The following is a 17,138-nucleotide window of genomic DNA, read 5'->3' as shown; positions in this document are numbered from 1 at the left end:
TGGAGCTTGTTGCTTTGGGCTACTGTTTTAATTTCCCTGCGGTGCCTACTCCAGCCAGTGTGTGCTGTTTCCACAGCGACAGCAGTTCCAGAGTGGCAGCGAGGGGTTGGCCACGCCCTCTATTGAAATGATGGTGAGCTCATGTTCTGCTGGTAAACCCTTGTGAAAACAAGACCTGGCTTTCGTTCCACCTGCAGCACACACAAGAGCTACGTTCGCATAACTGTGTTTGATAAATACACAGTTTGTTAAACGGGAGGACTCGCTAAACCACTTGTGTGTGTGCGTTTGGGTCCGAGAGTATGTAACTCAAATTTACTGAAATAAAGTGGTTAGTTGAGGACAGTTGAGTATAGTGACAGTCTAGTACCTGTCTTTTTCCACTCGGTTTTACAACCTGCTCTCAGTACAGGTCAGACCATGAGTCAACCTCCTTCTCCAACTCTCTCTCAGTCCTTCTCTCTCTCTCTCTCTTGCTGGTAATGAGACTAAACACATTCATCTTAATGTGGATTGAAGTTTTAATGGGAGTGGTGCCCTCTCAAGTACAGGCAAAAAACACAATTCCCTTCCCACTTCCTCCTAGATACTGAGACTGAGTGTCAGTCTGGGTGCTCTGAACGTTGAGCGTTCACAAGCAGCCTTTGTTTGAGTTTGTTAAAAGGCCTTGTCGGAGCATGGAATGTTTACAAAAGGCAACGCCAGGCGGATTCTAGGGGACACTGGAGACAATGTGTGGTTCTTAAACGCTGAGCCTCTCAAGGGAGCAGGCTGCATTCTGACCCTACGAAGTGAGACATGTAACCTATTAAGCGGCGACAGGTGCAATCCCTGATATGAGATCAAGGTAACATTGGTGCACAGCAAGTGAGAAGCTCGGGCATTTTGTGTCTTGAACCGTCCGTTTGGACTCACGCTGAACGTATATTTTCATCTCCACGGTTTTCAGTAGGTTGCGAACGCAACACTGACCCTGGTAATTGAAAGATAACTGGAATGAAACCTGGCCCAATTCTCCCTCTGAAGTGAAGCAGGCTGAGGAAAAGGGAAAGTGATATCTGGTGCCTGTTGAGTTGCCTCTCTATAGAGCTTCATCAGTATTTGGTATATTGCTTTGATTCTAGGCAAGACATTGGAACTGGTTGTCTGTGATAGTTTAAGCACATTACTGGAGGTGGTGTGTTGTGGAAATGCGAAAACAGTACCTAGAGACATTGAGATTTTTTTGCTATTTGAATTTTTTGTATAATCACTCACTGTAGAAAAAATAAATGGATGTATCACATGCTGATTTTTCTCCTGATAAAAGAAGCAAGAGTACACAGCCTATAAAAGTAGGATTGTTTGAAAAACAGATCAATAGTAAGATATGATGATCATGGTCATGTACTATGGCCTAAGTGCTGATTACACAAAGACACGATGGCTTTCACCAACAAAGACTCCTGACAAAGTCAATTTGAACACCAAGGTTGGGTCGGGTGGAGGTAAAGTTGACAGACTTGTCATGAAACAATCAAATAACGTACAGTCGCGACATCACTGTTGGGAGCAGGTGACTAAGCGTTCTATTGTGTTTTACGTGCATTCCATATTTACTTACTCCATCAGTCTCATAGCCCTCCCTTGCATGATTTGACTGCACATGCATGACTATAGTTTTTTGGGTTAGGCCTACGCTGAACATAATTGTCATACTTCTAATTCAAATTCATTCGAGGCTTGAAAAAAACTCAAATCGACTGCATTTGAGGAGGTCTTGTTTATTTTGAGCAGGGAACAAGATCACAGATGTAACTGGGTCAGGGGAGTCAGACAGTGCTATGGGACTAAGAAATCCTGGCCCTCCCTATGTGGCTCTGACCCTGGTCTGGTTTTAGCCACAGGTCTGATGCACAGTAGACTGTCCCCTGGGGATCGTTGGATCCGTTTTCTGCTCAATATCTTTGATTTCTTTATTTTAATTTGGTCAAACAGAGGACGTTTATGGTACATTTTCTTTGCACTTCTATCTTTTTCTGTTTCTCCATCCCTCTCTCTCTCTCCATCCCTCTCTCTCTCTATTTCTCCCTCTCTCTCTTTTTCCTCCTCCTCCTTTCTTTCTGGCGCTGTGACAGTCTTTGTTTTCATTCTCAGAGGAACCTTAGAACATGGCTCTGTGGGTAAAGTAACAGAACACAAGGAAGAGAGGAGAGGAGGTGAGAAGAAGGAGGCCCGCCATGTCTTTTTAAGGTGCAGAAAGGGGTTCTGGTTTTGCATCTCACATGTCTGCTTGTTGTCATATCTTGTGTCTGGGCCAAGACACCCAGCCTCAGACTGCCGAGTCTGAGTGGAAAAAAACATCTCTGGTTTCACACTTTTCAGTTTAATGGTGTTTTATACGATTAAACACACACACACACACACATATTGTCACATTTATGCATATGTTCACATAATGTTCAACAATACACTCTCTCACACACACATAAACATGCACATAAAGCCACACACTCACCCAAACTGATTCCTAATGCCTCGTAATGCCTTTGGGTGCCTTGTAATTCCTTGGGTGTAACGCCTGGATGTAAGATGACTCGGGTAAAGTAAAATATATGTGCAAAACCTATCCAGATATAGGGCTATCATGTATCCTTATCAAAACAAAAGAACCGGTTCTGAGACAGGTGTATCGCTGTGCCAACTACAGTACTATATATATCTTCTCTTGGTATGTCATATGTGACAAAAATATAATTATGTTCAACAGTAGGCTAGACGAACAAAAACTAAAAAAGTGTAAAGGCATAAAAGACATCGTCTTTAGCCTATAGTTTTTATTTATATATGTGAAGATCATATAGCCTACACGTATTTAAAGTATTATCAAATCCACATAATCATTTTACTGAAGATCGGGAGTAAAGCAGTTAAACAGTGAGAGGTGTGTTCTGAAGTTCTCTGATCCCCAACTAAGGTCACATGATTAGTCATTAACGCCATGCAAACGGAGGGCAGCCCAGGCCCTGAAGCACATACTAGGCTAAACATCAGATATTCAAATAAACTAGGCAAACCCTGCCGGAGACATGGGACTCAGGAGTCACGGGGGACGTTCCCTTATCCACGACACACTGCCAACTGAGGGAAACGAGCTACTCTACTCTACTTCAAGATGAAACAAGATGCTTCCTTCAGTTTTCGCGATGGTTTTAACTGTTTAATGAGATTTGTTTCGCGTCTGATCTGCGAAATAAATGACAGCTGAAGTTATCCTGGAATTTCTGATACCAACGGCGAACAGGTGCCACACCTTCGTTTAGCGCAACAGGTAGGCGAAAATCATCATTCTCCCTCTCCTTCTCTCTGTTTCTTATTAAAACGGTGTCTTTAACACGGTGCCATGTATTCGAAAAGGGAAGTTGGCTAGACAACAAAGAATATGGCATTAAATACCAAGCTGTATGTTTACAACTAACAAACGTGACTAATAACAACAGCATTTGTCTTGCCGAACAGGAGGGCCTTTCAGAGTAAACACACGTTATACAACTCTAGCATATACTTCAGCATAATGATGACGACTTAAGAATGGATAACTTAAAGCCACAAACTTCCCTTGCTTTGATATGTCTACGGAAGATAGGTTGCTGCTCAAAATGTAAGAAGTTAGCCTTCTTACTGGAATGGGGATTAAATAAAATATTAAGTTGACAATATGTAGGCTTATATCTTAAGCATGTTTTTGTGAAATGTAACAGGCATCAAATGCACAATAAACACCTTTCCAACTGTAGCCTACGTCATTGCCTTTCGGGTGTAAACACAGAGGTAGACTTGTGGCATATGGCTACCCGAACAAGCTTAAAGTTACCACTACTCACCACACCAACAGTTGGCAAATGGACAGCTCTTTTTTCTGCAGTTAATGAAGTTAATAAGTGAATGGTATTGGCTAGGTTTATTCCCTACCTCCCAGGGGTGCCCGGCCTTGAGCACTGCAGTGTTTGTTCTTCCAACGTATCTTCAATCTTGGACTAGTCAACTGTTGCTCATTTCATACTTAGCCTACACAATTTGGTAGATTTTGGCATAGGTTGTTTTGTGTATATTATGTAGGCCTAACCTTAGACAGCTAAGGTTTCAGTCAGTCTGATGGAGTGGCTAAAGTATTCAAATTGCCCTGAACTCTTCTGTTGTTGAAACGTGAAGACACTTTGAGACGTGATGTCATTGGCTATGTGTGCTGTAGCTTGTCAACCCAGGGTCAATAAATACTTTGCCCTAACAGACAATTTGGCCCAAAGAAGTATTGTTTGTGGGATGCAGGTTAAAGGAACTGTTTATCACATTGTGTGGGCAAACATACACTGGGTATGGAGTTTTTTTTAATTTACTACCTACCAGCCTCAGGCTATTTGAATGGTGTTTGGGGAATATACACACTTATACACAGATAATATCCCCATTGAGATGATATTTTACTTGAGCTTTTTGCATTCTCTGTCAGTACCAAAGGGTAGACTATTTGTTGTAACTTAGTGATAAACAGAGCAAATTGACATGCACTGTCAGTTCCTGTTTTCAATGTTGTGGAAGTTCAATATTTAAGTCTCTCTGTTGTGCACATGATGCCTAATGAGAGGATTATTGTATCTCATGGGGCCAAATTCTGTGTACTTTAGTCGTCATGACTAGTTGCCATGGTGAAAGGCACCAAGGCAACTCCTTCCGGCCTCACCTAGCTTATTCAAATCAACTTTGTATTGCAGTGTCATTGTATGCACATTGCTGACATCCTATCAAAGCAATCTGTTCAATTCACTGTCATTGATACCGAGTTAAAACTTGAGCACTCATTCTTAAGGCCACAGAAATGTATATTGGCCAACATAAAATAATATTTCCGCAAAGTATTTACCAAGTACAGTCATCTTACTGGAAATCGTTATAAAGATCGGATAAATCCATACAAAATTATTTCCTGGAATTGCTACTACATCTGATAACAAAGTATTCTTATCTGGTTTACAGTGAAGGTTAATGGAGAAGCAGAAAGAAGGTTGATTGAAAACCACAGTGAGGGTCTTAAAACTACAGTAACTACTCCTCTGTTCATAAGATGTGTCCTAGATGTCTTGTCAAGGAGGTTCTGTTAAACTGTTTTATATAATACAGACTTGAAAGAAGTTTAAGAGGGAGAAATAGAGGATTAAAAGATGGATGCACATGGATAAATACACAAAAATAGATAAGAATGAGAGAGGAGAGGGAGGTTAGACCAGTTTCCCCACTCCTCCCAATCACCACACCCTTCCAAGTCACCAATATAAACCTCTGATCTCCCCTCTCACTGTCCCTTTGTACTCACATACACAAACACACACACACACCAGCTGTCAAAAAAGAATGTTGTCAGTACCTTACCATACCTTACATAAGCTGACCTTTCTTTAGATCTAAAGGTCTATAGAAGACACAAGGATGTACCAGTGAGATTGTTCACACTTTCTGTGTTAAACATGGGAGTCCCATCTCCACTTTAGGTGGCTTAGAACTAGCTTTGGCATTAGAGAAATTAATCTTAAAATTGTTAAAAAGTTTCTCAGTTTAGGTCCAGTGCAGTTTGATGATATTTAGGTTCAATTGTCTGTAGTCAACAAGGGTTGTATAAGAGAAAAAAATTACAGTATACGATTGTTGTGTGTTGTATTGTGTAAAGAAATAAAGAAAACATGAACAATAACAGCAATGTTTTAGGGCCTCTGGTCTTGTTTTATACAGTTTGTCATGTACCTGTATCTGATGCTTGTTTGGTGTGGTTTTGTGTTTGGACCATCAACACTAACCTGCAGTGTGACATATGCTGACTGAATATCAGCTAGTCATGACAACTATAACAGAAAAACTTCATAGCTGACATTGCGGTTACAATACAGCCATTTTCAATATACAGTAGATGGCATCTGTGTCTTAACCCTTGTGTTATCTTCGGGTCATTCTGACCCATCAGTCATTGTGACCCACTGTCGTATTGCGACAAATTTACCTCATACAAAAACAAAGTGAAGCATTTTCTTTTAACTGTCGGGCTGTCTCAGACCCCCCACATTGCAATGGTTAAAAGAAAATTATTTTTATTTGTTTTTGTATTGGGTGAAATTGGGTAAACACAACGATGGTTCGTTGTGAACCTTTGGGTCATGTGACCCGAAGGCAGCACGAGGGTTAACCTGCATTTCCTACACTTTTTTTGTTAAGAGATTCTCAAGCCAAGCCAAGTGGATTTTTATATCTGAGAAGGCCCACCCTCATTTTTCATCTGTAGATTAACCAAATGGACATTCAGTGGAAAAAAACCTTCACTTTTGAGTCCTTTATTCTTAGATTTATTTAAAAAAAACTCAACCACTCTCTGCTTTTTGTCCGAATGGATCTGATTAGGATTGCAATGTGTTTTCGCCTACTTCAGATGCTTAGGGAACAATGTGTAGCAATCCAACTTTCTTATTGCAATCCCCTCTCTTTCTTGGGGGAAACATTTCTATTTGCGCCTTCAGGGACTGAAAGTGACCAGGACCTGGTCCTGGAAGGGTTTTCTCCCTTTTCTACAATCTTGTTTCCATATCTTTTTCAGGAGAAACAGTTGCTACGTAATGGAATCTGGTTGGGACACGGTATAGTGTTATTACCTTGCTGTGAACAATGACCCCCATACATGGAATCAATGGTAGTCGTCTGACACGCAGATTGAATTCTCAACCCTGTTTTGTGATTTGAGATTCTCTCGTCGAGGGAGATGATTGGTCATTTGGATGCTCGGATGCATCTCAGAATCTGATATTGTTGGTTACTGGGGAGCATATGTGGTAGGATATTTAAGTTCTGTGAAATTACTCTATTGACAAAATTGCTTTTATCTTGACTGACAGGTTACTTAGAATTCACTTAATCATCCACTTTCTGATAGTCTCAACTGTGAAGATTTCTTAAAAAAAATCTCTAAATGTCACCTTAGAGTAATCGTGGCCTGTTTTGAGTACCTTCATTAGGATATCAACCTGATGACCTTGTTGAGAACAGCCAAAGCTGTCATCCAGTAAGCGTCCTCCAGCCTTCTTGGAGCCCAATTAACAACTTGAATCTTGAAACAAAGCTACTTAGGTTTCCTCGAAACACTTACTTCAGAATGTCATGAGAGTGGTCTGTCCTGTCCTATGCTAATGCTGTTTAGCTAGCGGAGCGTTGGTCCAATTGCAATTTTCTTCCCCGAATCCCTCGTGCTCAGTGAAGCAATGTATCCCCAAGGCTAGTCTGGCTAATGCTAACATTCTGTCGTTACCCCCAGGAACAGACATGAACACGACAAACCCCCCCCATAGCGTCACAGCGTGACCCTGTATTGTTCCAACTGACCCAAGGTAGAATGACGTGACTTGCGGCGCTCTCCTACAACACTGGAAACACATTGTCAGAGCTCACTCAACGAAAACAGTAGTTTTGATTTGCAAATGTCTCCAGGCCTGAACTAGTTTCCAATGCGAACCTGCTTACTTTCCTACACATTTTTTGTCAACCATTTGCAGGGTGTGGGTGATTGTCTAGCCGTTGGACCGTGCTCTTGGCTAGTGTGGCATACAGACATACGGTTTTAGCATGCTCTGATTAATGTAGTTTTGGTTCATGTTACCGAGAGCAATGACCCAACAGTGGACTGCAGAGACGCCTGGATTGGTACTTGTCTCTTCTCAATTGGATGAAAAGTATTATTAAAAAATATAGGATTTTTTTTTTTTAAGTTATATCATTTTGGAAATAAGTTTTGACATAATTCACATTCAAGTGCAAAACCTTTTCCAATTGGGCATTAGTGAAATAATTCCCATGAGAGTAAAGAAATAGTCTCTCAAAATACACTCACCCCTCTCCTCTATCTATGCCTTTCTCCTGCTACTGTCTCTCTCTTTCTCTCTCTCTCTCTCTCACACACACACACACACACACACACACACACACACATATTAAAGTGTTCCAGTGCTTTTGATCCTATCAACTGATGTGTTTTGTGGAATGTTTGTTCCAGCCCTGCTTGACTTTGCACTGTGGTCTAGCTGTGTGAAGATGGTATTTTTTCAATAAAAACATAGGCCTCTGGCTTTGGAGTCTACAGACTATTGATAGGGAAACACACAGCAGCCCCTCCAGCAGCACAGAAAGCTCATCTCAACAACAGCATGAAGACTCAAATAAAAGTTGCTATTGTGTAGATATTGCCACTGTAAAATTATATATCTTGTCCCATGGTTGAATGTCATCGATACACCCTTTATCGATTCAGTGTGAAGTTGTGTTCAAGAATTTCTGAACTGTGTTTATCATCTCAGCTGTACCAAATAAAAGTTACGACTGAAATTCTATCAGTTACATCCAGACAACAACGGCAAAAGTTGAAAGTTCAGATGGTAGGAAAGTTTGGCTTGTCCTGAATGGTCTGTACTTTTTTCTCTGTCTGCGTTTGCAGTTTGGAAGTCTCAGGGTCGTCTTACAGTCGGGACCTGCAATGTGTTTGTTGCTTGTGAGTGTGCATTTTCCCTCCGTCACTGTGTGCCCACCAAAGTTAGGGAGAAAGAGACCATGTCCTTGCCCTCTCCCGCGTCGCTTTTCCTGCCCAGCAGACAAGCCCATTTGAGACCGGACGATTAATTATTTACTCAGGCAAAGACATGCCAAAGCCTGGGGAAACACAGTCAGGAGAGAAAAGGTCACCCTCATTCACTGACACGCATGCACACACACATTTACACACACACACACACTCACACACACCCAAGCATCCAAACAAGCATGCAGAAACAGACATCTTGATATACTCCACACCTCATGCATTAATAGATCCCCAAGTACACAAACACATATACACACACTCATAGTGATGAATAAATAAAGATTTATCGGTGCTCCAGACAAGCTCTGGATCATCCTTAGAACATCACATTCAGGCGTCACCATGGAGACAGAGGCCAAGCCTGAGCAGACCAATGGGTTTAGAACAGAAAGGTCGCTCATATGTCACAGGTGTCGAGCAATTTGGATCAATAATAGAAAAAGACTGGTGTGTTTGTGTGTGTGCGTGTGTACATGTGCGATTAAGCATTTGTCGAGGAGACAGGTTTGAAGGGAGCGTTTTCATCATGGGGACAAGGGGTCTAATATGCACTAAAGTAAAATGCCATCCGGTCGGAGAAGTGCCCAGCTTGTTTCAGATTGTAGTGGACAACTACTGTGTCAGACAAATGTCCGGAAGTTTCCGTTGTGAATAATGGCCACTCACTCTCTCTCTCTCTGTCTTCTCACAGCGTCAAAACACAGCTGGCCAAATGGGGTGCCAATGCTGTCGGATGATAAAAAGGTAAGGATAGTGAGTATTTTATGCAGTGTGTGTGTGTGTGTGTGTGCCAATGTGTGTGTTGGCCTTTGTTTCTGAGGATTTTTGCCAGATAACTAAGCATGGCTTGAGCTAACTCAAACAATATAGCACGTACTAAAACCTTGAATTTTCAAGGCCTGCATTTCCAATATCAGCATGTGCACCCATTGTACATGTCCAGCAGTCTATCAGCAGCCTATTGAATTAGGCTGCAGTTTTTCCTGAATGTCAGATTATACTCTTCTAGCTCCCATAATGATTTCCTGTTCTCTGGTTCATGTAGATAGGAAGAGGTACATTATAAGTGTCTGATCCCACAGTGCCCTAACATTGGCTTTCTGTATAAACAATGGGTCAATATGCCAATACTCATCACCTCTTGTCAGTGTGGGTCTTTAAAGACTGCTGTCTCCTTGCTTTTATCCACCCTGTCTCTTTTGCAAGTACTCTCTCTCTATCTCTCTTGTATGCACACACCTATACATACACACAAGCAAACACTCACAGAAATGTGTACTATTTCTTTCTCTGTTCCTATATCTTGCTCAGACACACACTGACCTACAGAAATACACACACCATTTTCCCTCCCACATAACTCCCTGTAATTGTTCACATTTCCAAATTTTTTCCTTCTTCACATTTCTCAGCTTAGCCGTCTCTGGTCCCCGGAGATTACAGGAGATTTGGCAGTGTGACCCTTCTAGGTCACTGGGTCACTGCCCGGCAGGAAGTTACACCTTTTAAAATCTAGTGATCACACCTCCAGCTCAAGTTTCACACTACTTGTGAAACCTGACATGAGATGGATTTAAAGCCATATTTTTGCTCTCTGAATCTCCAACGTTCAAAAAAACCCAATGATGAATGAAGGCATGAACAACGGAATGTACCGGAATCCGTTATTGAGCCAACTGCTGAAAGGTTTTTTAGCCTTACTGGTGTAAAAAGTATGAATACAATGTTTGTATACTGCGTTCCCATGAGCTGTTCCTAAAACTCCAGTGTAGTCTCATTTCTGTGTGGTGCCTGTGGTGTGCCAGCTATGTCAACCTATCTGCCCCATCCAAGCCTGATCCCATCTTCCCTCACTCCTAGTTCCACTATTACCTACTAGTCCCTTGTGTCTTCCTACAGTGAAAATACTAGTTATGAAACAATCAAATAATCCATCATAGCATTTACAAATCACTCTTAAAAACACAGTGATCCACAGTGGCCAGTTGTTTTTTTTAAACGTTTTTTTTTTAGAAACACCACAGGGTGTAAGGTTTTGTTGAGGAAATCCAATCTTTCTTTTTACCCTAGTAAGCTTTTTGTCCTGGAATTTCCAACAACACTCTCCTCCATAAATGAGTGTTCTCGTTGGTAAACAGCTTGTGTCTAGCGCTCTTAGAAATAAGCCTGAAATTCTACCTTTGCAGACACAGCGGTGGGGCTGAGTGCCGGGTAGGGAGAAATAGAAAACATTCATTTTCCAGACTCAGCTAGGAGGTGGGTGAAGGAGAGGAAGAGAGACAGAGAGGGGAGCAATGATTGGAGGAAGCAAAGCAAGCACAAATATAGGAAGAAGGCAGGGGGAGAGATAATGAGAGAGAGAGGGAGAGAGAGAGAGAGAGAGAGGGAGAGAGAGAGAGAGAGAGAGAGAGAGGGAGGGAGGGAGGGAGGGAGGGAGGGAGGGAGGGAGAGAGAGAGAGAGAGAGAGGGAGGGAGAGAGGGAGGGAGAGAGGGAGGGAGAGAGAGAGAGAGAGAGAGAGAGAGAGAGAGAGAGAGAGAGAGAGAGAGAGAGAGAGAGAGAGAGAGAGAGAGAGAGAGAGAGAGAGAGAGAGAGAGAGAGAGAGAGAGAGTAGGAAACAGTGTAGGTGTAAGGAGAGGAGGGGGAGAAAGGCATGGTTGAGAAAAGAGGGGAATCGGTCAAACAGGGCTCCGGGAGAGAGAGACCTTGAGAGGTGTGAAATGAGACTAGAGCAGAGGACGGAGCAAGACAGAGAAGGAGGGAAGAGGGGAAGAGTGTAAACTGCACGAGGTGTTTGCAGCGGGAAGTGTCTGACAGTGTGTTATACCGTCCATAAATAAAGGGTGGCCCTGCTGACAACCCAGGTGTGTGTGTGTGTACAATTTCTCATTTGTCTCTCTCTCACTCTCTCTTACTGTGTTCCCCAGCCTGTTTTCTAGCAAATGTGCATGCCTAACCACCCATTGACATCCTATACTTTGGAAAAGACTCAGTTTGTTCACCTTTCGAAGTGCCAAAAAAGCCAACACAATCAGGATTAGCTGTCCAAAGAGAGTGCTCTGCACATGCAGCACCAGGTGCACCAGACATCCGGGGTGAGCATGTCGTTGTGTTGACGCTGCTCAGTTGGAGCTATTGATAGCAGAGTCTTCGATTTCCTGGGGAAATACATGACACCTGGAGTCTGTGTGTTCTAAGTACCTCAGTAGTCTGCGGCTCTCTCTCAGAAGCTCACTTTGGAGAAACAAAGAAAGTCAAGTGTGGCTCATCGCTGTTGTTTCTGCAAGTGTCGAAGGATACAAAAAGAACACTTTGAAATCCTAATGTCATATAAACTGTAGAAAAATGTGTTGCCCCTTGTAAAAATAAGAAGTTACATATTCATATGTATTCGGAAATAAGAAGGTAAACATCAATTTCTGCAATTCCCATAGGGGTTGAATAAAGTATCTATTGATCTATCTATTGTATCTATCCATCTATGTATCTAGCTATCTATCAGCAATAATATATTACAATTCAATATGTGAACAAAAAAAATGTTCTCTGTGTCATCAGCTACATCTATGATCCCTCTGATCCGGTGGATGTCCAGAAGTCGGACCCAGCGGGCAGCACGCTGTACCAGTCTCACCCGCTCCCCGGCGATGTGGCGCCGCGCAGCGCCCACAACCCTGCCAAGAAGGGCTTCCACAACCTGGGCTACATCACCAGCAATGCCAAGCACAACGACGGCACCCTCAAACTGGAAGCGGACAACAACCACATCAACAGGCTGCGCGCCGCGGAGCCCGGCCCCCAGAACGTGCAGGGGTGGCAGGGTAAGGCTCGGTCCGGAGAGGGGGGACCCTACATCATCCAGCCCCAGGGTCCTGGTAACAGATGGGGGGTCCCGCCCGGGGGCACCCCCAGCCAGGTACCAGTGTACCCCAACATCCACTCCCTGGAGCACCAGAGGGAATCGGCGTACGAGAACTCGGACACGCCCGACGGGAGGGGCGGGGGGAGGGTGAGGCGCGCCTCGGAGCACTCGCTGGCGGAGGGGGGGTGCGGCGGGGAGAGCTCCTCGGTGGACGAGGGGGTGGGGGGCACCCCGGACTACCCGTGCGACACGGGCGACGAGGAGGAGAGCGTGCTCTCCGGGGACGTGCACACCAGCACCACCAGCCTGTCGTCCGCCGACGGCAAAGACGAGCGGCGTCCCAGGACGGCCACGCCGGAGAGGGGCTTCGCCGGGACTAAGAGCGAGGACGAGGGGGAGGGAGGGGAGGAGGACGGCGGGGACGCGCAGAGCGTGACAGACTCCATGGTGGCGGAGGCGCTGGCGGCGTTGGATTCGGCCACCGCCGGGGAGGACTACGATTGACACATTCCAAAGAGTTCCCCCCCCCCCCCAACAGTTCCCGGAGCGTCCCGTGAATTTATGACGGAAACATTGGTCACGGTCCCGCGCTGTCACGGTCCCCTAACAGACTTTTCGAACTTCCCAAATATGATTTCAGGAACCATGTGTGAGAGGCCCCCACCGAACTGAAATGGAACACAATGTGTTCTCACTATGATTTTGAATCCCATTGATCTTTAATGAACTGTAGGAAAGAAAGAAACTAGTTTACAAAAAGAATAGTTTTTTAACTGAAGTCACCAATATTTTTCTAATAAGGTCACGTGACACATCCTGTACCTGACTGGCTGAGGGAAGACATGATCCAGTGCCACAGAATGTGCAACATCACTGTAAACTCCCAGAAGTGAGGGAAGATACTTCTGGTTTGTACTCGGTGAATCTCACAAATAAGTGAAATCCAGAATCCCAATCCACGTGACTGAATCATTGTGTCCTGCGCTCCACTTCCACCACCAAAGGCTCTATCGACAATATCTGTTTCTATATTATTTTCTGTGTTAGCTAGACTCAACTCAGTGGCTATGGCTGCAGTACGTGCCAGAGCTTTGAATCTTCAGGGAAGCTCGCTCCATGGTACGAACACACTAATGAGGTCATGTTGAGCTTCTTTTTTTTTTATTGTATCAACAATCTCACCTTTGTTTGTATTTTTATCTGTGTTCTGGTGTTATTTATATCTGAACTGGTTAAGCAGGATAGTGCTGGGTGAAGAGTTGTTATCTGTACTGGCCCAGAACTTGCTGGCATGAAGTAGTCAAGGAAACACTGACCATTTAGTAGGACAGAATGGTGTGGGGGGGGGGCATGCAAATGTTAGTGTTGTTGGTCAAACCAGTGACGTAAATCTAGTTTGCTTCCTCGTTCAGGAATAATCCAGTAATCCATGGTGAAGCTTGCTGGACATTCTGAGGATAGACAATACATGAAACATATATAGTATACGACCACTACTGATACCGTAACAGGTATAACTACAAAACTGATATACTGGATCACCTGAGCCTGAACCAAGTGTAGAGCTACATTTGTATCGGCCTGTTTCAATGAAGGACTTGATAGAAGGAGTGCTTCTTACTGTGACAGGGATGTGGCCTCAACTGAACACCTGAGTTTTGAGAGCGACTTTGCCTTGAGCATGATGAACTTTTTGTTCAGATGAAGAACACCTGAGTTATTTTGAGACTTACACATCATTTCCTACCTGGGCCAGATTAGCTTTATCCCACACCTAACCTGAGACTGTATCAGATTTGAGGTTCACAAGACTGTGACTTGGTCTTGAAACTGTACTGTGACTGTTCGTTTTAAGTCATTGTTTGTTTTGCCAAAATCATTTCTATTGTAATTTGTTTGTAACATTCAGAAAAGCATTAAGACATTTAATTTGCGATAATAATGTACTGCCAAGTAGCCTTATAATGATTCTGAATCAATGCACATACCATTTCAGGGGCACACTGAAGAAATATATCAGCCAATTATATTTGCTTTCTAGTTTATAGTACAAAAACTATTCTCTTTTCCTTTCAGGCACCCATCACTCTTTTTCTTTCACTGTGTTTTCCATGTTCTCCAGGATGTGCATACAACCGGTAAAACAAAGCATGTGACTGTATATTTGTTATGTGTGTGTTTACTTTCCCACAAGTGCTCTCAGGTACTCCCAGAATCTCCAGAGTGTGTGTTCTGGGAGCAGATGCTGAATCATAGCTGTGACAGCACACTGACAATCTTTACCACTAGAGGGTCCATGGGGAAGACTGCTTCACAACCTCTTCTACACACACACACACACACACAAATACACACATAAACTCTCTCTCACACACACACAAACACACAAACTCACACACCAGCATCATTCAGACCACAATACTTGCAAATACTTCTCACACATACACACCCCAGGCATCATTCAGAACACACTACACACACACACGCACGCAAGGGCTGCAGACTCTCTAACTTTGGCTGGAACCACATGATGTCCATTAGGCTGTCTGTCCCACTGTCTCCTCACAGGGGGAGCGTGGGCCCTGATGATACTTTTTAAGAAAAGACTGAAACACCCCCCTGTCTTGTGACCGTCCGTTATCGCTTCAGCTCTCTGTCTCTCCCTCCTCCTGCGTTTCTTCCCTCTCCCCCGGTTGGTCGTCCATCTTGGCTGCTAATCTGCAGATCCCCTCAACGAGGTCGTTGTTTTCCCTTCGTTTGAAAGGAAGGTTTTTCTCAGCTCACCTCTGCCCTTCTGGTCATGACAGGGTTGCGTGGCTTTCTTCAGGGGTCTCTGGCCTTTGTCCAGGTTTGACTCGTACAGATGACACGCGCACACACACACAGTTATTTTTTCTTGAACCAAGAACATGCCTATGCTATTGCTTTCAAATGTTTTGTCGATACGTGAGAAGAAATGGACGCATACTGTAGGCTGAAACTGTACCTCAGCGTGCCTGTTCTATATAACGCAACACTGCATCTTGGGAAAGCACACACACACACACACCTGAAAGCTCAACCAGACGCTAGCGGACGAAGGAAGATGTATTTTCATATGTGTGTACTTTATAGGAATATGTCACTGTTATTAATCCATGCAATTAAACGGCCATGAAAATGTTTGTCGCTGTCGGTGTATGTTTAATTTCCCTCCATTAGGTGGTGTGGGTTTGTGTACATTGCTAGGTGTGTTGGGGATTCATTTCAAACCAGTTTGTTTTAACTGTAGGCTGCCGGGAATTTGATGTCAAGGGTCTGTGTGTTTACTTCCTGGTGTTGTTCAAAAGTTAGACATATAATTATACAATAACTAGTTTCAACAGTCTTGACAGAAAAAGCAAAGCAAACAAAGCAATTTGTTCATGCTTAAGTTTGCATATGAACCCTAGAATACCTTGCTCCAAAAACAACAGACGTAACAAAGAATTTCCTCCAATACCCTGTGCTAAGAAATAAGAAAGACTGATGTATTCTAGTTCTTGAGTGGTATTAAACGTTATACACCGTTCATATCGCTGAGTGTATAGAATTCATCATTGGGAATGAGTCAATTACAAGTCCATAGACTAAATCGTTTATAGTATGTTGCATTGTTTTTCCAATAGAGATAAAAACATATGTTACATTCACTAAGGGTTTTGTCTCATTTAAGCACAAGTGCAGAAGTGTAAAGTAAAGCAAAGCAGTCTTATACCTTAGCATTACCATGGCACCATAGGGCAGAGGGAAGAAATTCATTGTTACGTCTGTTGCTTTGGCTCTTGGCCTATCCTCTGAACAACAGAAAACCTCAACGTGGTAGCAGGATAAAACAACCTTTATTTCGGGGCACAAGATCTTTTTCTCAGTGGACAGAACCGCACGAGCCCAGTCAACAGAGAAGAAGAGACCGTGAGAGAGCAGGATACTCGGTCTGTGTTTCAAGAATGGCAAGAAGCCAGTCCACTGCAAGGTCACTGCGGTTACTGACGCTATTGGGACAGTTTTACAATATGTAAATCATTGACGCTTAGACTGTTAGGCCACGCCCACTCTCCACAGTGCTTTTGTAAAGCTCTGTCGTGTTGGGGCTTATGCCTCCTTCCTCTTGGCTAAAGGCCAGCTACAGAGATGGAGGCAAGGAATCGAACATGGCCCTGACAAGCAAGGGTGGTGTCCACCTGTATAGCAACCAGGACAGGTCACAGCAACTGCCGTCTAGCGTACGGTCGATACACATACCAAATCAAAGACAGAGAGGAATGCATAGACATACTTGGGAAATAAAGGCAATTTCCATTTAATTGATGTGATGTGTTCACATGATATATTATGGTGATTTTATGTTAAATATGTCATCCCATTTTATGCATTAAAAGCTTATGGAATTGAGAGTGCACATCGCGTGGATGATGGGAAGGACAGGCAGAGAGATAGCCTATTAACAGACGAAGAGAAAGAACGAGAAAGGTTTATCTTACAAGCAATGACTGTGGGTGTCACCATTTTGTCCGTGGTATAGGCTACAGCAAACGCACAAAGACCTACGAAATAGTGTCAATATTTGCAGCATGTCATCCTGTTAGCTATAACGTTCTTTATCATCAGTCCTT

General features: G+C 43.5%; 1 protein-coding gene across 1 annotated transcript; it reads left to right on the top strand.

The window, feature by feature from the left end:
* Positions 1–2,970: 2,970 nt before the first annotated feature.
* Positions 2,971–15,668, top strand: zgc:194930 (uncharacterized protein LOC557813 homolog). Its single transcript, XM_062449985.1, has 3 exons — positions 2,971–3,310; positions 9,336–9,388; positions 12,201–15,668. The coding sequence occupies exons 2-3, from the start codon at positions 9,357–9,359 to the stop codon at positions 13,006–13,008; spliced, it is 840 nt and encodes a 279-aa protein (XP_062305969.1). The 5' UTR covers positions 2,971–3,310; positions 9,336–9,356; the 3' UTR covers positions 13,009–15,668.
* The last annotated feature ends 1,470 nt before the right edge of the window (positions 15,669–17,138 follow it).

The sequence above is a fragment of the Osmerus eperlanus genome, chromosome 23, assembly GCF_963692335.1.
Source record: "Osmerus eperlanus chromosome 23, fOsmEpe2.1, whole genome shotgun sequence".
In the NCBI taxonomy this organism is placed as follows: Eukaryota; Metazoa; Chordata; class Actinopteri; order Osmeriformes; family Osmeridae; genus Osmerus; species Osmerus eperlanus.
The sequence above is the reverse complement of the archived record's forward strand: the minus strand, read 5'-3'. Positions and strand labels throughout refer to the sequence as shown.